At 33.8% G+C, this 22,345-nt stretch overlaps 2 protein-coding genes across 3 annotated transcripts; both read right to left on the bottom strand.

Annotated features, from left to right (window-relative positions):
* Positions 1–6,942: 6,942 nt before the first annotated feature.
* On the bottom strand, positions 6,943–21,548 carry LOC139498780 (uncharacterized). Of its 2 annotated transcripts, none has more exons than XM_071287331.1 (4): positions 21,429–21,548; positions 10,491–10,732; positions 8,799–9,068; positions 6,943–7,650 (listed from the first exon to the last, which is right to left on the bottom strand). In XM_071287331.1, the coding sequence occupies exons 1-4, from the start codon at positions 21,433–21,435 to the stop codon at positions 6,988–6,990; spliced, it is 1,182 nt and encodes a 393-aa protein (XP_071143432.1). In that variant the 5' UTR covers positions 21,436–21,548; the 3' UTR covers positions 6,943–6,987. The 2 variants fall into 2 exon arrangements, with proteins under 2 accessions (XP_071143432.1, XP_071143422.1); XM_071287321.1 differs by lacking the exon at positions 21,429–21,548 and adding an exon at positions 12,998–13,344.
* Positions 17,098–19,445, bottom strand: LOC139498788 (tropomyosin-like). Its single transcript, XM_071287343.1, has 3 exons — positions 19,088–19,445; positions 18,632–18,684; positions 17,098–17,927 (listed from the first exon to the last, which is right to left on the bottom strand). The coding sequence occupies exons 1-3, from the start codon at positions 19,362–19,364 to the stop codon at positions 17,268–17,270; spliced, it is 990 nt and encodes a 329-aa protein (XP_071143444.1). The 5' UTR covers positions 19,365–19,445; the 3' UTR covers positions 17,098–17,267.
* Positions 21,549–22,345: the final 797 nt, after the last annotated feature.

Raw genomic sequence — 22,345 nt, forward strand, 5'->3', positions numbered from 1 at the left:
TGGTTTAGGGGTGGGGATCTCGACGGTTTTCATGTTTTCAAACAGGAGGGGTAGGGTGACCCCAGGTACTCCCCTATAATCATTTAATTTGTTATATTGTCCCATACATGAATATGTATGGTTTAGGGGTGGGATCTCATCGGTTTCCAAGTTCTCAAACAGGAAGGGGTAGGGTGACCCCAGGTACTCCCCTATATTTCATTTGATTTGTTATATTGTCCCATACATGAATATACATGGTTTATGGGTGGGGATCTCGACGGTTTCATGTTCTCAAACAGGAGGGGTAGAGTGACCCCAGATACTCCCCTATATTTCCTTTATTTTGACATTAAAATTTGTCAAAAAGTAATTTTGAGTTTCTGTATAAAATATTTTCTGTTTTTTTCATTTCTTTTACATATATCTTTTGGTTTTCAATTCTAGTGTTTATATTCATTTACCATGCATAGATGTATTTTGGCTGGATTATTTATTTTTGTAGCTGATCGCCAAAACCCGCAATTACACTTATCCGCTTCCGGACTCTGATCCGATATTGTAATTGTCTTCACGGCATTCATTGTCATTGTGTTTTCAATGTTGTTTTTGTCAGTCATATACGATTTTACCCGAATTTACAAATTATTTGTCGGCGATTTTCTGTATAAAGCTAGCGGTTAGACAAAATGAAAATCGCTGTCATGAATAATAATGATGAAAATAAGTTTTGATATCCTTTTATTTGGAGACTGGTGAAAAGGTTTGCCGCGAAAGTTATTTTTATTTTCTTTCAGTGGAAGGTCCGTCGGGCGTAGCTAGTAACCAAGTCGAAAGTCCGATTGCAACAGTGGAAGGTCGCGGACCTCGGACTACCGCTAATTTGAACCCCTGCCTCCAAATCGAAAAGATAAGAAAATTTCATCTTCTAGTTTGAAATTGCCGCCAACAGCATGAACAGTTGAACTTATGTAATAGACTACTATATTGTGTGAGTTTGTGGTCTAGTGGTTAAGACCGTTGGCTACAGTGCTGAAGGTCCCGAGTTCGATCCTGACTAGGGATGCTAAAAATGTCAGTACATCAGAAGGGCGATTTTAACCCTCTCATACACATCTGGTATCCAGACCGCAATTTAAACTATCTTGGATACTTCGGGGGACTCTGTAGGTCAAAGATGTTCCTAGCTTGACCTGGAGATCAATCTTCAGAAATCTCTTCGGGTTGTCTGTTCCTGTCGAGAAGCCCGGTGGTTCTCTCCGAGTACTTCGGCTTGCTCCACCATAATAACAGACTTCTCGGTGTCCTACATGCTCCCTTGGGCGGTGTTGGGATGGGGATTGTTCTGGTGGTGGGTTAATATTGTAAAGGACACATCTCCATTAATCCTTAGGGAGTGTACATGGATCCGCTGTACCCTTGCAGTCAATCAAGAGGTGCGTCTATACTGGCGGAATCTCGAAGTACATACATACTACTGATGTAGTTGTACTACGTATTGACGACAAACAATATTTCTACGACTTTTGCCATTTGGGAAATCTAAACTACTTGTCTTTAGAGATTTTCGGCGATTAAATATGTTATACAATTGTTCTTTGACATCGTAGCCAAAAGCACAGGTGATAATACACTACATAAGGATTCCTAATGAGCACTACTTCCTATGTGCAACTTCAAAACTTTTGGGTGATTCGACGATCATTTAAGGTTTTTCTGGTCATATTAAAAGTATTAAAAAAAGCGTTCAATTAGTTATATATAACATATACATGTACATTGGCGGATCCAGGGGAGGGGGGGGGGGGGGGGTCCGGAACCCCCCTTTTTTTGGCCGCTCAATGCATTTGAATGGGAACATATAGTTGGAACCCCCCCCCCCCCCCCCTTTGTCCTGGGTTGGGAACCCCCCTTTTTAAAATGGCTGGATCCGCCACTGATGAAGATAAAAACAATGTCACGTATTTCATCATTTATTGGGTAGAACACAAATCTAGGGTGATCGCATAATGCAGCTTAACTGCATAAAAATCACTTATAAAAAATACCACATTTGTAGTTGTGATAAGTGAATGTAGAATCAAAAATCTTCAAACTGGTATATGAAAGGACAATACAACATCTTGCTTTAATCCAAGGTCTTTTCAGAATAACTCAAACTTTGGTGAAGATAGCAGATCTTTGGTAGTCCTTGTTAAAACGTGTTCCCCATTCATCTACACTATAAACCCAAGGGTTGACTTAGGTATATATAAACTCATCATAGAGCATCATAGATACCATATTTAAAATTTTGGATGCAAGATGGGTGTTTCATCTACAAAAAATCATCAATGATGCTGCCGCTTTGATCAAATAAGTTAAGGCCAACTAAAGGACAAAGTTGAAGAGCATTGAGAACCCAAGATTAAGAAAGTGTTTGCCAAAGTTCACTCAAGGTAGTCTATACCTGGGTTAGAAAATCATTATGACCATATCAATCATAATTCATGCCGACACAGATGTGGAGACTACTCATTTATCTTCTCAGAGGCTGATTTAGGGGGCAGGGTGCCCAGGCCACCCCCTTTTCTGGAAAAAATATGGTTGATTATATAGGAAATCACTGAAGCATGACCGGAGCGGGTCCCCTCTTATGAAAATTTCTAGATCCGCCACTACTTCTTCCCACTAGTACTAAAAACATTGTCAGAGGAAATCTATTTGGCTGTACAGGATGTAGTAATTTGCAGCCACATCTAGAAAAATGGGAAACAAGTCCTGAGGGCCCTCTACTAGGGAAAATTTCTTTCCCTATCCAATTTATCATCATTGTCCAGTTGCATCCCAAATCTACCACCAGTCTTCCCAGTTCATAAAATTGAGAATGAAAATTGGGAATGTGTCAAAGAGACAACAACCCGACCATAGAACAGACAACAGCAGAAGGTCACCAACACAGGTCTTCAATATTTTTTACATTTATTTAAAAAGTTGTTTTTATCCTGAACATGCATGACATATTTGTCACTGGACATAAAAAAAACAAATATCAATCAATATATTTTATTCTATACTATGAACGATTTAGAACACTGTTGACACTAGTCTATAAAGACCTTTAGATGTTAATTCTGTTATTTTTCAAGGAGTTTCTGTCTCGTTTATACAATTATATCTCATAATATCTCTATAGTCAATAGTAATAAAATTGAGAATGGAAATGGGGAATGTGCCAAAGAGACAACAACCCGACCATAGAAAAAAACACAACAGCAGAAGGTCACCAACAGGTCTTCAATGTAGCGAGAAATTCCCGCACCCGGAGGCGTCCTTCAACTGGCCCCTAAACAAATATATACTAGTTCAGTGATAATGAACGCCATACTAATTTCCAAATTGTACACAAGAAACTAAAATTAAAAAAATACAAGACTCACAAAGGCCAGAGGCTCCTGTCTTGGGACAGGCGCAAAAATGCGGCGGGGTTAAACATGTTTGTGAGATCTCAACCCTCCCCCTATACCTCTAGCCAATGTAGAAAAGTAAACGCATAACAATACGCACACTAAAATTCAGTTCAAGAGAAGTCCGAGTCTGATGTCAGAAGATGTAACCAAAGAAAATAAACAAAATGACAATAATACATAAATAACAACAGACTACTAGCAGTTAACTGACATGCCAGCTCCAGACTTCAATTAAACTGACTGAAAGATTATGATTTCATCATATGAACATCAGGCATAATCCTTCCCGTTAGGGGTTTAGTATCATACCATCATAACATATATGAGAAGAACATAACCCGTGTCATGCCAACAACTGGTTTTTGAATAAATGTGTTTAGTTCCGATGCAAAGACCCTATAAGTGAATCAATATTAACGCCAAAATATGCAATCTTTAATGACCTGACAACAGTCTCGTAACTATATCCCTTCTTAATAAGTCTATTCAAAGGTTTTGTTAGTTTTTGAGGTGAATACTGACACCTTTGTGCTTTATAAAGAATATTTCCATAAAAAATTGGATGTGAAATACCTGAACGTATAAGAAGTCTGCATGTTTAGCTATATTTACGAATGATGTCCTTATACCGATGATAAAATTTAGTAAATGTTTTGACTATTTGTGATATCGAAAACCCTGGTGTAATAATTTTTCAGTAATACATAAATTTCTCTCGTTAAAATCTAAAACATAGTTACATACACGAGCGAATCGTACAAGTTGAGATATATAAACACCGTAAGATGGTGACAAGGGAACGTCACCATCTAAAAATGGATAATTAACGATAGGAAATGAAAAATCATCTCTTTTATCATAAATTTTAGTATTCAGCTTTCCGTTAGTGATATAAATATCAAGATCGAGGAAAGGGCAGTGGTCATTGTTAGTATTAGCTTTATTTAAAGTAAGTTCAACAGGATAAATTTCTTTAATATACATACTGAAGTCGTCATTATTGAGAGCCAAAATATCATCCAAATATCTAAAAGTATTATTAAATTTGTTTATAAGATGTTGTTTCGATGGGTCTTTGCTTATTTTTGTCATAAATTGTAACTCATAGCAATACAAAAACAGGTCCGCAATAAGTGGTGCACAGTTAGTCCCCATTGGAATTCCGATAATCTGACGATATACGGAATCCCCAAAGCGAACAAAAATGTTATCTAGTGAAAATTCAAGGGCATATATAGTATCAAAGCATGTCCAATTGACATAGTTTTTTTGTTTATTGCTACTAAAAAATGACCTAAAAGAGTTTGAACATATATATTCACATTCTGACTTTTTAAATGCCCATTTAATTAGATGTGTGAATTTTTTCTTAATGAGAATGTGAGGCAATGTGGTATACAGGGTAGAAAAATCAAAACTCTGAACAGATTTAAAATCACCAATATAAGCATGTAATTTATCAAGTACTTCCAACGAGTTCTTGACACTCCAAAAGTAATTAATTCCACTATTTTCGAAGGCCTTATTTGAACAATTTATTATCAGGTTTTTAATTGTACCAAGTGTGCTGGTAAGAAGAATAGACAATTTAGTAGTGGAACAATGGCTTGAAGACGAAATATATCTATATTTGTAAGGTGTTTTGTGTAGCTTCGGAAGCCAGTACATAGTTGGGACTTTCATTGTATTTGGCTCTGCTTGTAAAGCGGTAGCTAAAAGTTTATGTTTGTTACAGATGTCGTTTTCTGAAAATGGAGTCAGTTGGAATGTTGGTGAATTGGTGATTTCTTTTTTCAGAACCTTAATGTAAAATTTACGTCAAACACTAATAATATTATTAGCAGCTTTATCGGCCGGGACAAAAACAAATTTCTTGGCTAGTTCTTTTAGTTTATGTTTGATACGAGAAATAGGTTTTTTGTGGTTATTGTTAATAGTAAAATGTTCTTTAAAATGTTGAAAACGTATATCAACTATCTTCATTACTGAATTAAAAAAGAGTCCAAAGATTTTTTGTCAGCTTTTTCCCGTTTTATCCATTTCATACAGTAAGTATGGAGTGAGTCGTGGATGATATTACGACACTCATTCCAATTAATAATTGACGGGGGACGATATTTAGGTCCTTTACTTAGGAATGATTTTAACTCTCGGTCTTGAACGATGTTAGGATCTCCTGTTATAACATGGGAAATGGGTCCATAAATATATTCAGAGGTACTACAAATACATGAAGTAGGTGTATTTTCACTGATATTAACATCTTTACACAGTTGACTATAATTAAACACAATTTTCGGGTAGATTTCTTGTAAATATAACAAATAAGAGGTAGCTCAGTATTGTCAGGAATATCCAGGAATTTGTTCTTTAACAAAATGGTCGTTAAATCAGGAACATATATTGTTAGATATACTGTTCCCAGGTTAAATATACCGGCAATATTTACAAAATCAAAACCTTTATTGACATACTTTTAATAAAATGTTTTTTATGATCTTCAGGGCGATCAATTTTGGGAAATAGTTTAGAATAACAATATGCCATAATAATTTGAACAATTTCATACTTAGGACTGCTATATGAAATTATGTTGCAATCCTCCAAAATTTTATTTAACTTATTAACCGGTAATGAACAGAGTTTTGTTAACAGATAATGTCTGCGGATGTTTTTTGAAATAGAAATTAGGTCCGAAATATTGGTATGATTGGTCCGAAATTTTCTTTGATTGCGATTTGTCCTACGACCGTGAGAACGGTTTTTACGAACAGTTTTAGAAACTATATCCAAAATGTTAACGGAATCGGTTCTAGATATATTACCAATTCCCATGATATTATCATTAAGACCGAGAGGGTAGACTGTCTGTAATTTTTTAATCCAATTTAATTCAATTATTTTCCGTGATCGTACAAACTTTGAATGAGATTCACCAGGCTGCTTATTTACTACTTCTAAAGGTTGAACTGCTAAATATTTAAAAGGATGGTTGTGCTTTTTAAGGTGTTGGTAAATGATACTTTTGAACTTATTGGGTCTTTTAAAACGATACAGATGTTCTTGAGTGCGTTTAGATAAATATCGTCCAGTTTCTCCTACGTACTGAATACCACATCCGGGTTTGTTTCATGTGAGTAAATAAATAATACTGTTTGTTATTCAAGTTAAATCAGTTTCAAAATTCAAAGAAAATGTGCGACCATTAAACGTGGACCTAACCGTATAGCTCACATCAAGTTCCTATCTCAAAATGAATAGACAAACCGACATGATCAATCTTCATTATTTAAAAAATATTGGTGTATTCCGGGGTTGGAAACCCTTTTTTTTGGACGATCAATGCATTTGAATGGGGACATGTAGTTGGAACCCCCCCCCCTTTTGTCCTGGGTTAGGACACCCCCCCCTTTATAAAATGGCTGGATCCACCCCTGAATCTTACTGGTCCCCTGGACAGCATCTGACGTGGGACAATAATTTTGGTATTTTCCTCATAACCAGTAAATAAGTGTATGATATTAAACTTTATTATGAATCTGTATGAAATTTTCTTTCTTTATTTTGTTTCTTTGTGATGGTTTTCTTGATTTTTTACTGTGTCATTTTCAACCAGTGGATAACAAAATGTCAGTTGTTTAACTTTCTTTGATTTCTGGAAAGCTTCTGGAATTTCTTTCCTAAATTCTTCTACACAATGTCTTGATAACAAATCTGCTAGTTTATTAAATTCCCTTTGCTTGTGACAGGCTAAAAATTCAATGTTATACTTGTCCACTAATGATTGTAGAATTCTTGTTAACTTTGAATATTTAGAATATACTTTCCTGTTCACATATAATCCTCTATTGACAATATCTACAGTTGACAGACAGTCGGAATAACAGAGCACACGTTTATTGGCAAATTTATGTTTCCAGGTATAACAGGCTGTGACAAAGGCATACATTTCTGCAAACCTTGAACTGAAGGTTTTAACATGAAAAGACAAGTATTTGGACTGTACTTCCTGCGGCCAAAGTTCTGTAAACCACCGGACCTTATCTTCATTTTTAATGTTCAAATATGCACCAAATCCATAAAAGGATGCATCTACATGAATTATACAATCTGCATCAAAATTCTCTAAACTTGGTACAAATTCATGAAACAAAACACTTTTCCTTAGACTTCTCCTCTGTGGAAATTTTAAGTTATTTTTTCCATCAAGAAAGCAATAACACTGAAAAGAAAAATATCTCATATCATATAAAACTTCATCTTTTTCAAACTTTAAACTATAAATATTAAAACTTTTATGTAATGTTTTTCATTCATTTCTATTTTAAAGGAGTAGGTCCGGCAAGGGCCGATTTTGGCCTCAATTTTCAAGTTCATCTAACGAAAGATTTTAGACACTTTCTAAACACTTAAGTGTCTATTTCAATTGATTCAAGTAGTTAATGGGGAAGATTTTAACTTAATAAGTCATTTAAAACGCCCTGATTGAAGCTTAAATATGAAAAATCTATCAAATATGCCAAAAATCGTCACTTTTCAGCACAATTGTAGCATTTTAGTTAAATTTTAGACGGTTTCCGTCAAAAATGAAAGTGGCCGCATCCGTGTTCATCCTCAACCTTTATATATATTATGTATTATTATCAAATACAACTTACATTTCAATATTATGAATGAACACGAATGCGGCCACTTTCATTTCAGACGGAAACCGTCTAAAATTTAACTAAAATGCTACAATTGTGAAGATTTCAGTAATTTAGCATGACTTTATGATGCTAGTACCCGATATATGTGCATTGTTTTGTCAAAAACAGCCCATATTTATGTAGCAGAAGCATTCTACTTTGCAATAAATATCTAAACGATTAAATTTTCACAATTTTCTAAAACTGCTATATTTTGAGGCCAAAAAGGGGTCTTACTGAACCTACTCCTTTGACAAAGTAAAAGTAGCTATGCTATATTTTGGACATTTTTACCTATTATGTCTGTTTGTTTTGTTTTGATTCATGTATAACTTTTATTTACCTGTGCACTTTATTGTGGAAACATGTGTCTTCATGAATGTTACAATTCATTTTGAAATGAATGTTAATTTCAGAATGCTGCAAGATTGCCAATCAAAATAACCTATTATAATGAATCATACATCTAATGTATTTTAAAAAAGGACATGAACCTGGGGACATTTGTAGGTAACATGTCATCTCAGGGCTCTTTTAATGAGATCAATCCCATCTCTTTTTCAAAATCAAAATAATCTATTAGTTTTACCCATGCAACCCAATTTTTTTTACAGGTGAATTTTTAATATTACAAATGACATTTTTTTCCAGTCATACCCATGGCTTTAATGATGAAACTAACCTTGAGCTGCATAGCTGCTAGTAATGCTGCTTCAAACTGACTGTTGTATGGAGAGGTTCCGGTTGCATTCACACATAATATCAGTGGCCAGCGAATTTTAATTTCTGTCAACCAGCTGCTAATTCCATCCATAACAATTTGACTGGTACAATAATAAAAGTTTTTTTCACGTCTGACTTGTGGTCCATCAATTTCTTCATACATCTGTTCTATAAGCTCCCAAAGCCTCTCTGGAGTAACACACCCATTGTTATATAAGAGACCTAAATACTGAAATACATAACAGTACAAATGTCATTATTAAAGGTACACAATTACATTGGTATGAAATAATATATTTAATTAAAATGTCACCAGGAATGGCATCATACTGTTTTCGTTGTTGTTGTGTTAATATAAAACTCAGACTACACTAAAATAGTGACACAAGGGACAATTTTTCCCTATTGTTAATTTTCTTTTGGCACCATCTTACAATGTTTATTCATGTATATCACACTCATTCTCTATGCTCGTGTTTGTTGTGACATTTTGAATTTATAATGAACATAATTTATGTATTACTGGCAAATTATTATGTCAGGGATTTTGTTACCGCAAATAACTTAAAACTTTTATTAAACTTTTCTAGAGATACAAAGATTTGGTTTGAAAGTACTTGAAGAAAACTTATTTCAAACAGGATAGCACATCTTAATTTTGACAGAGCTGTTTATATATCGAGCCAAGAAATTAAGTTATGGTCTGGGTAACTCCTTTGAATAAACTTTTCCATAAGGTTACCCATTCACCACTGTAATTAGATCTTTGAATATTGCTTTTAATGGTATTAATATTGATTTTTTGACAGTAAACTAAAATCAAAGTTTAAAACTAAATATCATTAATTCTTTATATACATATGAACATTCATTACATTCTGTCAATACCTGTAATATGTCATTGCACAAGGTCATGTTTTTCTCTGACTGTTAATGACGTCTTTACACTAAATCCATTGAATACTAGATGTGTACTGATTGATATTTTAGTCTTAAATGCATGATTTCTTATTAGTTGTTATTCGCTTTGAACTAGCAGTCAGTAACAGTGAGTAATATCAGATCTGTTCTTTAGTGTCTTTTTTCGTGGGGATGTAGAAGTACCTTACATATGTCAGACCTGCAACGTCTGGTCTGTGTTTTTGTAAGATACATTTCTTTGTGTCAATCTTATATACTGTAACTGTGGATTCTTTTATTTTCGTGTGTATCAAATTTCGTGGATTGCTGAAAACATGCTTATTTGTGGATATCTGATGTAGTGGTTTTGCTAATGTCTGTCTAGAAAGCCTTTAAAAAATATGTTATTCGTTGAACATTTGGTTCACCTGTACACATGAAAACCCACGAAAATTGGTATGCAACTAATAATAATGAATCCGCTTAATATGATTGTAAATCGACCTAATATGACTATATTAAAAGTATCATAGCCAAGTGGGTAACTGTGGTGAAAATGTCTAAATCCACGAGATATGCAGTACATTTGTATATCCAAAATAAATTGTAGGAAATGCAATATCAATAAACCTGCAACAGAATTGACTTTTTCTTTCTTCTTTTATTTTTTGTAAAGAATTGTTATAACTCATCGATCACCCAATAGGCCAATACATTTCACAAGTTTTAAAGTATGCATTTTCTTACTCACCCAATACATTTCACAAGCTTCAAGGTATGCATTTTCCTTGGCTTTATTAAGGTCTGTATGTACACCAACACAAGTAAATCTTAAAGGAAATGTTAACTGAAGACAAGCCTTCCACAATCTGCCTTTAAACTTTGATGTACAGTGAAAAGTTAGTGCTCCTTCTCTACGTGATTCTTTCAATGGCTGATATAATCCCTCTATCAGTTTGACAGGCTCAGGAAATTTTGTTTTGTAGATTTTTACTGAAATGAGAATTTTGTATGTTGATCACATGTACATAATTTTCTTTAAAGTTTTAAGTTAACACAATGATACAATGCATTTGTTTTGTCCTTTAATTAATTTGACTCTTGTTCAACTTATTTTCAGTTATTTAATTATTTATTAGACAATTTTCATTGTGGACAGTTAAAGGTGTGCCACTGCTTTACTCTCACCATTCTTAACATGGAAAGTACATGTATGCAAGCTATGAGTAGATGAACAATGCATGTATAAAAATTACTCCCAATTTAAGATTGAAGTAAAAGCAGAAAGCAGACTTTTTTTTTAAAATATAATAATATTGATAACTAATTAACAATAAATGCAATATACAAATGAGTAAGTTCTGTTAGTGTCATATTTGGCCCCGATTATAAAATTGAATGGTACAAGATGAAATATGTTTAAAGTTGTCTTAAAGACATGTACGAAAGTAAAATAGAACTATTTGTGTCAAAGTTTTATTCTAAAGCCTTGATTTCTACATCCAAAATAGGTCAAAATAAGAGATTTTGACGAAATTTTACAAAATTGACTGGATTTCAACCAAATTTAGGACCAGGAAACATAGAGCGCAGACATCGACAAACTAAATATTACAGTAAAATATGTCAAATGTCATTACAAACATTGTGTTCAAAGCTCTTTGTTGTCGACATATGCGCTCAATGTTTCCTGTCCAATAATCTATGCAAATATACCAATTTTCATTGATTTTTCGTAGAAAATTAAAATAAGTACTGTTTGTAACGTCATCAGTAGAAAGCAGGAACGTAAATTTTTAATGAAAAGGCTTTTTTCCTATATTTGTATCTAGTCAATGTATTAGCTATGACTCTAATTGTGATATTGGTCAATAAATACTAATTTGAAATTTAAGGTAAAAAAGGGGGCCATTTTAGGGCATTATCGAACCTACTTCTTTATTTCTACTTTGATCAGAATTATCTCAATTTATAAATTTAAAAATCAGAGAAGACCTTGAACAGTGTATAAAGAAAGAGAGGTAAAAAATACCAAAGGGAACTCATAAATTGAAAACAAACTGACAATGCCATTACCAAAAACATTAACATGACAGAAAGACACAATCTAATTAAAAACCTATCTCTCATCACTCCCGTTTTCTGATATGTTGCGTAGGAGATCTAACGAAACCCGCTTTGAGGTCACATGTGACTGACCTCGTAGGTGTGTCTTTTTCGGCCAATGAAATCGAGTCTTCCACGATCCTGAAAGTTTATCGTAAGGCAAAGGGATGTAACTCATTTTATTTACGACGAAATTGCCAGTCAAAATAATTCATAAACTTTTTTGATTGGCTTATAAATAGGTCGTCAACTCATTTGCATATCGTTATAAATTCATAACTTCTAGTTCACTCATATGTGACCTCAAAGCCGGTTTTGTAAGATCTCCCACGCGACATATCAGAAAACGGGAGCGATGAGAGATCGGTTTTTAATTAGATTGAGAAAGACAAACAGTACAAGCAGTATAAAACAAAATACAACATAGAAAACTAAAAGACAGAGAAACAAGAACCCCACCAAAAACTTAAGGTGAAATTGGGCTCTCTGGAAGTGAAAGCAGATTCTGCTCCACATGTGGCACCCATTCAGTAAATCAAGTAAAAACAACTGTAAAACCTGGTTGTAAATATAATAAAGGAGGACTAGGTCACATTTGACATGTGTTTGAGGAAAAAAGGTTCTTTATTCTTTGAAAATTATCTTTTAAGTAATGTAGATTATTTACAATTTTTTTTATGTATGTACAGGTAGTCCATAGCTAGACTTGGAGTATTTTAGGTGCCTTTAGACAAGTTTACCTACAATGTATGGAATTTCAAAAAAATTAATCAAGCCATTGAACTTTCCCATTTGGGTTTTTTATTTCTTATGGCATGCACATTCTTTATTCATTTTTCACATCAAAAACTGCCATACACTCAGTATACTTCCAGGACTTCATTCCCACCAAAACTATACTTTTTGGTACAATCTTTTGAAATCTTCTGAGACTGACATTATATGATTATCAGATTATTGTGATGTTGACAATCATGACAATAAACCATTTAATTCTTAACAAGAATTTTGTTTAAAAGACAAACATTTCACTTTGGCAGCAAAAGGGATTGCTCATGTGTGTAAAATGGAAATAATTATAGACTATGAAGATGTTCAGAACTAGAGGGTGACACAGTACAATGTACAACACCAATATCCATATTTTCTTACCAGTCTCGACATCAGGCACACAATGTTTTGTTAGCAGTTTTGCTAAAAGTCTTTCTCTCTCTGCCTTATTGCTCTCAGAATGAATGTGGCATGGTAAAATTCGACAGGTTTCAATCTTAGAAATCAACGAACGTAAAATTTTAGTGCGAAAAGCATCTATTTTAAACATATTGGTTTTGAGCTTTTTTCGTTAAAGTCTAATGTTACTTAAATCATGCATCGTGTTATCCTTTATAAGTTGTTATTTGGGGTTTGTTTGTCTGTCTGTGTAGAAATATATATGAGAATATCATGTGCTGATGTTTTGAGGGCAAATTAAGTTCGGGGAAAGTCACGTTCATTAATGTGGATATTCTGTTATCTGTATGCAATATATTTCTACCAACATAGGCACACCTCCTATTTTTGAGTAAAGTTATCCAGGCTAACACCGCTATAATCATTGATTCCACAACAAGTACTAACACTTATAAAATAAATTGCTTCGCCAAGCGCAGATGAATACGACCGCAGAGGTCCAACCCTGAACCGTTGAGGAAAAAGTTAACACAATTTTCACACTTGATATAGGCTTGAATTTGGATTGTAATTAAATATTTGACACATAATAGGTTTCGGACACAGAACAACTGTAGTCAAAGAACTTAGAATTGGTAATATGCTCAATTTTTTGCTCTTGTCTAATACACTTTACTGTTGCGAATTGCCCCCTCCCCAAAATAAAAATTAAAAAAAAACTTTTTTAATTTTATGCAATACACTATGCACTGTTGAATATTTACCCCAACCTAAAAAAAAATTAGATTGTATCCCCCCTCCCCAATTTCTTTTTACACCCCCCATTTAAATTTTTTCCACCTCTAATTTATCCAAAAAAAAATTGTTTCCTTAACTGGTCATAATTTCAATTCAAATTTCCATTGGAGATGCAGCCATAATTACCTATTTTTAAAAATACATCTTTTAATTTAAAGGTCTTATAATAGAAAATTAATACATCAGCATAAATTTAATAGTTACTTCTTAAATAACCTCCTCAAGAAAATACAATATTTCATTATACATAATTTAAAACCAGTGTAAGGGAGGTAATCCAACATTTTATGTTTTTATGTTTAGAATACTTTTGGAATACCTCCCTTACACTGGTTTAAAATTTTCTTAATTGTCCATTAACCAAGAAACCCTTGTTTCCCCCCTTTCCCCCCCTAATTCCTAAACGGTTTGAGCCATGACCCCCCTCCCAAGCCATTTATAACCATCCCTTTGTGAGAGGGGGGGGGGGGGGGGGTAGAAGGGGTCCTGATCCCGAAATCCCGGGCTTAAAATAACGAAATCTCGAGGTCCCGAAATTCGAATAAAGAATTCCCGGATCCCGAGAGGGTCAATCCCGAAATCTCGAGCTTAAAAACATTCGATCCCGGAGTCCCGACAAAGGACCTATCCCCCCTCCTTTGTGGTATGGAAATTTGTGGTATAATTTCAGAGAGATCCATGCACTTAAACACAAGTTATTGTCTGAAACTAGAAAAATGCTTTTTTGAGCCTCTTTTTTGCCCATAATTCTTAAACTGTTAGGACCATATCCCCCTAAATCAATCCCAACCGTCCTTTATTGGTTAGTTATAAAACTTGTGTTAAAATTTTGTTGATTTCTATTGACTCATAATAAAGTTATTATCCGGAAACCATCTGTAGGGTGGTCATCTGTCTTCGGACGACACTGACGACGACGACGACGTGATACCATTATACGACCAACAAATTTTTAATTTTTGCGGTCGTATAAAAATATGTACAGGATCAACAATTTCATGTATGTTAATAATTTTGTGTAACATACTTATATAACAGATAAATAGTATTTCTTAAAACTATCAGTAAAAAAAATATCCAGAGGCAACTCTGCAAACACTCGGCTATGCGACCATGATATTTAATGCTTTATATCATAAAACAGCAGAAAAACAAAAATATGACTTGATATATATATATATAGACTTCGAACTATCATTGTTTACTTTTTACACATTGCCAGTGACTTGGATCAAGAGTCGGGCACTCAGGTCACATCTTCTTATTTCTATTTGTTCTGACAAGGAAGAAGGCAAAACTCAGAATGAAATTATAAAAAGCCACGGTAAAAACATAATATAATCCCTGGTTTCATATATCATGAGTGGAAGAACTGTGAAAAGACATTTACCAAAATATCATTAACAAAATTTTAAAAGTCTAAAAGCAGAGGGAGTATGTTTATGTGCAGCATTTCTAAGCGGCAGAAGCAATTGAAAAAAGTAAGAAATTGAGGATTTTTTGTCTGAATTACTGCCTCGATGCAAATGAATCTTCCATCCCAGTATTGGATACATAAACTACATAAACTACATACGTGTCCTTACAAACAACGGATATTGTAGAGTACATACAATCTAATACTCTTGCAAAAGTATTGATAGTTATTAAAACTTTTCAACACTTAACCCAAGCATTGAATTTCCCCATTCCAAACTTAAAGACAAATTGAAAGAGTTGGTATTGCTTTGTTTCATAAAAAAGAATGGCCAACGTAGATACTATAATCTTGTCTTAGGAAGGACACATCCTACTTTGTAAAAAAATCACTCTGATTCAACCAAAAAATTCTCTGAAACTGACTTCACGATGCTTGATTTCATGATTGACAACATATTTGTTGAGTTTAGAGGACGTGTTTTTTTCAACAACATATCGGCATTTCCATGGGAACCAATTGTGCCCCTCTTCTTGCCGACTTGTTCCCTTTTTATTGTGAGGCTGACTTTAAACGTGAACTTCTTATAAAGAAAGAAAAGAAGTTAGAATTATCCTTTAACTTTACTTTCCGTTTATATAGCTGATGTTCTCTCACTCAATAATTCAAAATTTGGTGACTTAGTCTATGTTGTACGCATCTATCCAATCAAACTATAGATAAATAATACAACAGATACAGTCAAGTCTGCCTCATATCTTGACTTACATCTAAAAATTGACAATGAAGATCGGTTGAAAACAAAACTTGTCGACAAAAGAGATTATTTCATCTTCCCAATTGTGAACTTTCCATGTCTATGTAGCAAGCCTGCATATGGAGTATATATCTCCCATTGAAGTATTACGATATTCCCGGGCTTGTGTTACCTATAATGATTTACTTGATAGAGGATTGCTGCGAGTGACTCATAAGGAAACTTTTAAATCAAGATTTCAAAATGGTGAAGTTGAAATCGTCCCTTCGTAAATTTTACCGACGCCATCACGAGTTAGTTGACCGTTATGGAATATCCGTTTCACAGATGATATCGGATATGTTCTTTATGTCGTAACTACAATCCCCTTCTCTCTTCACGAATGTGACCTACCGAAATAGACTATGAACCGGGTTTAAAATAGCATGAGCAACACGACGGGTGCCACAATGTGTAGCAGGATCTGCTTATCCTTCCGGAGCACCTGAGATGACCCTCAGTGGTTGGTGGGTTTTCGTTGCTTAGTCTTTAGTTTTCTATGTGGTGTCTTGTGTACTATTTTTTGTCTGTTTGTCTTTTTTTTTTTTTTTTTTTTATCTTTAAGCCATGGCGTTGTCAGTTTATTTTCAATCTATGAGTTTAAATGTCTCTGGTATTTTTCGCTTCTCTTTTACTGATTTTAAAATTTGCATCCTTAAAGGCATATTTATTCAAACATGTTGCCGATAGATATTTTTTATAAAAAGTTCACAAAATGTACATATATATACACAGAATATTTAAGAATTGAATGCTCTTTTTTGTAAATTTATTGGGGTGTAAAAGCGTTGACCGAAGTACATTTTGTATGAAGCGTACTAAAAATGTGCTCACGGTCAACGCTTTTACAACCCTATAAAGTTACAAAAAAAAAAGCATTCAATACTTATAATTACATTTTTACCTATAGGATCATGAAAACACGCCTTTTATCAAGTTTTTATTTCATTTACCTGTGCACTTTATTGTGGGACCTCGTGTCATCATGAATGAAAAGTTGCATTGTTTAATGCAATTGATTAAGGAATATCACGAGATTGCTAGATAGCCAATCAGAATAACGTATTATAATGAAACATACATCTAATGTAATTATTGTTAAATGTAAAACATGTTCATCTAAATAATGCATAAACATTACAATTGGTATTTTTTTGACATAGTACATGCGTTGAATAGAGTTACTATTAAGTGAAATCATTATGTTTGAAATAAAACTATGAATTCGAAGATATGTGAGTTTATTTGTGCTGTGTACGATATTTTGTTTTGGCGAGAACCAATGGTTGTCCTCTTCTGCCATACTGATATCGAGAACTACTTGAGTTACGGGGTGTCGTAACTTCACATTGTGCTTGTTTGTATGCCTTTAGATCGTTTAATGCGCTCATCATGTCTACGAATTTTTCTTCCATACTGTTAGACATGTCAACGATAGTTTGTTTTAGTCTATGTCGATCTTCACTAGCTTTTCCCAATTCTATTTTCAAGAGTTCCATCTGTCCTGACAAATAAGATATTTGTTCAGATTTTTCTTCGCTCTCAACTTTTAATTCTTCACATTGTCTCTGCAATCGATCAATCTCTTCGCTACGCTCACAAAGTGCAATTTCTATTATTCTATTCATTTTATCTTTATCTTGAAGTTCCTCTTCGATACCTGCCATTCTAACTTGCAGCTCTTCATATGATTTTAACTTTTCGTTTAATTCTGTGTTTTGTCTTTTGTAGTTCCGAACTTCAATTTTCAGCTCTTGAATTTTCTTGTACTTTTCGTTCAGTTGTTCTCTAACAATTGATTGCTGAGTTTTCAATCTGTCATTTTCCAATTTCAGTTCTTCTAAAGTTTTCTCTTTCACATATTGTTCATAATGTGACTTTTCTTCTCCCTCCTCTTCAATCTGAAAAAAGGAGTAATATAAGACATAGTGAACAACATATAATTGAAAAAAGTAACCCACTCATAAGAGTGGGATTCTGGATGAAATAGATGTTAATGAACGTTTAAGCAAACAACAATAGATTAACCATAAACGTGTAGACATATATACGTATGCAAATTGTTAACCCAATGTTCAGTTAACATGTTTCACTTTGGGTAAAGATATGAAAAACACAACAAAGTTGCTACTGAAAAAATTATCCTATAAAAGTATATTTATATACGTTGGTAAAGTTAAATGTTCATTTTAAAACATTAAAATTACATGAACCATATTTACTGCATTTCGACAATTAATGTTCCTTAATAAGTGATGCTCGGGGCCAAACAGAATGGAAACTTTCAAATCAAATGCAACCGTTAAAGAAAAGATAAACCATCAAAGGACCAAAACTAAAGAAAAATGAGCACAAAAAATAGGACTATGCATGATCGATATAGACGCCGAAATATAGAATGATTTCAAAATATGATTTACAGAGAATTTTAACAAAACATTATCTGTATTTTTAATGTGTATGTTTTATCTGTAAGAGCTGAATGCAGATCTACGTACTTAGTCTAAATTACCATAATTACCATTTAGACAAATGTAAATTAGACTATGACGCGTTTACTGAAAAAGATACTGAAACGTATATGCAGTTGTTATATAATACATACCGAGTTGACAGTGTACGTTTTCTCTCTGTTCATACCTTGATTGTCTTTTTGATCTAAAGAAAATACAAATGAAACAATCAAAAGACAGAGACAACAATACAACCAAAAGAAAAAAAATAGACGAAAAACAAGTAAATTATAGGCAAAAAATGCTACAGAAATCAAGGAGGATACACCCTCCTTGCAGAAATGTAAAAAAATAATTGTTGATTCTGCGTTAAAAACAATTGATTAAAAAAAAAAAAAACCAATTTAATTCAAATACAAAGGACACGCCAAATTGAATGTTCGAGAAAAAAATGCTGGATTGTTTTTTTATTTTGTTAGAATCTAATAATTAACCACTGTCAAATGCATGTAGGTTACAACTGTGCATCCACACGCAGATTAGCTGCAAATATGTATGAAGAAATTTAACATAGAATAGCATTTTCAAAAATAAATTTGAATTAATACCTTTTGGAAAATGTAATCCGACAATTTTATCCACTACATGATTGTTCCCTGTTGTTTTCAGCGCACTCAAAAAAGACTGATAAGCCTGTTTTCTGATGATCTTTTCGATGACCGAATGTAGCTGGTTTTCTAAAAGTGGATTTGCAAGAATTTGTGAACGTTCATCCATACCAATAATTCCATCCTCTATTAGTTTGTCTAAAATCTTCTCTATCTGTGTTGTGTTTTCTTTAATAAATGATAAACTACGTGTGAGTCTGCGAGTTTCGTCGGACATAATGGAATTCCAATGGTGGCAGACAGGCCTTCCGATTTCATAAGTAACCAACCTAACCACAGAGCTTCTGGTTTATTTAGAATCTATTTTATAGTATAGAATACATATCTGCCAAATATCTTTTCATATTTTAATGAATTTTTCAAACCTAATAAAAGACGAATAAGTCAAAGGTGCGATGGGACTTACAAATATGACAGGTACATTTTAATTAATTGCATGCCATTAACGAATATAATGATATTAAGGACTGATAATATTCAACTATCAGGGTTATTGTGGATACGTGATGGAAGGTATAAAAAACATAATAGATGTGCTGATTTAAAAGATTGTAATCACCATCAAAGTAAGGAAACATGATACCAATAGTTTAAAATCCATGCCAGTATTATTTGATATTTTATTTCAGTATACAAAATGTTTGTATATACATAAACATGCACCGAATTTGGCAACACTACAACAATTGCTTTAGTAACACGGCTACAATATATATCTATAATACTAAAATTACGAGGTCCAATTTGTCAGCCGTCATCGCGTAAAAACGACGAATCAAAGAATTCAACTTTATATACAACTAATATAGTACAAAGGTGTAGATTAAAAATTACACCACTCCAGGCCCTTTTGTTTTCCACGTAAATAATATTGCCAATAATTAGGAAGTTCCGGGTCGAGTCCGATAACGATACCAATAGTATAATCACCTGTTACCTATTACTTTATCTATACGTTCCGCATCTGACAGGCGCACCACCAAACGGTGTATTCAGGATTAATATGCTATATATACGGGTCATAATCACAGGGTTGACACTACTAAATTGTCAAAATGTTACCTATTGTAGTATTTTAATCCGTAAGACTTTCTAAGATAACAATACGAATACTAAAAATCTGGACTAAAAATAAGTTTCAATTTTTTAGCGGTCATGACGTAAAACAGCGAATCAAAGAATTCAACTTTATTTATAACTAATATAGGACAATGCTGTTGATTAAAAAGTACTCCATTCCATGACCTTTTGTTTTCCAAATAATTAATATTACCAATAATTGATAAGTTCCAGTTCGACGGGTTCAAACAGAAAGATTTGAAAGCAGAGAAAATTGTCTATCTTTTAATCGGCATGACTTTATCAGATGACAGTACTAATACTAAGATAAGGCTTGGGCATAGTTATATACTTTAATTCAGTCACGGACCCGCGATATCACGGGTATGTTCTAGTTCATATTAAACAAACAGGAAGAATCGCATAAGGCTTGAAAGACAATTACAAATAGATAAAAACTGAACTGAAAAACCAAACAACCGCAAGCTATGCATGAAGTTTGACAGTGAATAAAAAGTGAATCTTGAAGGTCGTATTCTCAACTTAAGAAGCTTGGTTTTCGTGTCGTTGGATTACTGTCTCATAAGTGCATACCATATGTGAAAATAAGGAGATGAGGTACTATGGTGGCCACTTTCCACCAAAGTTCAAATGAAGTGGACGTAATCAATCAAAGCCAACCGTAAGACCGTCAACGATGAGAAAAAAACCTATACCGTAAAGTCGGCTTTAAAAGCCTCCCACTCGAAATAAAATGTGAAACGATTCAATTGAGAAAAATGACGGACTAATTTATAAAAAAAAAACAAGAATGTGTCCCCAGTATACTGATGCCCCACTCGCACTATCATTTTCTTTTGTTCTTTTGTTCAGTGGACCGTGAAATTAGGGTAAAAACTCTAATTTGGCATTAAAATTAGAAAGATCATATCATAGGGAACACGTTTACTAAGTTTCAAGTTGATTGGACTTCAACTTCATCAAAAATACCTTGACCAAAAACTTTACCATGAAGCAGGACAGACGGACGGACGCACGCACAGACCAAAAGACATAATGTCCCTCTAATACCGTAGGTGGGGCATACAAAAAATAGTTGCCTCACACATGAACCACCGACAATCACTGAACTACATACAAAAGGAAAATTAACAATAGAGAAAGAAGTCGTCCCTTATGTCGTAATTTATTATGTAGAGTTTCTGGTGTATCACTGAAATACCTGTCATGTTAGGTGTCCATGTTCTGTGTATTCATGCAGTTATGCCACACAGTTAAGCGGGCTCCATTCATTGAGAGATGTAGTAACAGTACATTTCCTTGTGCAAATAGAAAACCAGTAATAAACAATAAATAAAGTGCATAACGACAACTAAAAAAATGCAAAACAACTGCATGTATTTCAAACGTAAAGTGTGTATTAAACTTTAAGAGAAATAGTTTAGATGCGCTGTGGCACCGTTAAAGTCCACAATTCCTTTAAAGTCAACAACACCGCTAAAGTCCACAGCAATTTTACGCTAAAGTTCACTTTAGCGGTGTTGTGGGCTTTAGAGGAATTGTGGACTGTAACGGTGCCACAATGCGCGAACACTTTTTATTTACATTTGCTAATCTAGTCTTTTTATCTAACTATGCGGTATGTGCTTTGCTCATTGTTGAAAAGAGCACGATGACCTAAAGCTGTGAATTGCTGTGTCATTTGGGACTCTTCTGAGGAGTTGTCTTATTGGCAATCCTACCACATCTTCTTTTCGATATTTCATACATAATCATTCTTTGCGGGACTTTTTTGTAAATGTATTTTGTACATGAAAAAGCTTTTAAGCTTTTGAGTCAGAATGCCAAATTTTCACAATATATAAAAAAGAAGATGTGGTATGATTGCCAATGAGACAACTATCCACAAAAGACCAAAATGACACAGACATTAATAACTATAGGTCACCGTACGGCCTTCAACAATGAGCAAAGCCCATACCGCATAGTCAGCTATAATAGACCCCCATAAGACAATGTAAAACAATTTAAACGAGAAAACTAACGGCCTTATTTATGTAAAAAAATGAACGAAAAACAAATATGTAACACATAAACAAACGACAACCACTGAATTACAGGCTCTTGACTTGGCACAGG

The sequence above is a fragment of the Mytilus edulis genome, chromosome 1, assembly GCF_963676685.1.
Source record: "Mytilus edulis chromosome 1, xbMytEdul2.2, whole genome shotgun sequence".
Classification (NCBI taxonomy): domain Eukaryota; kingdom Metazoa; phylum Mollusca; class Bivalvia; order Mytilida; family Mytilidae; genus Mytilus; species Mytilus edulis.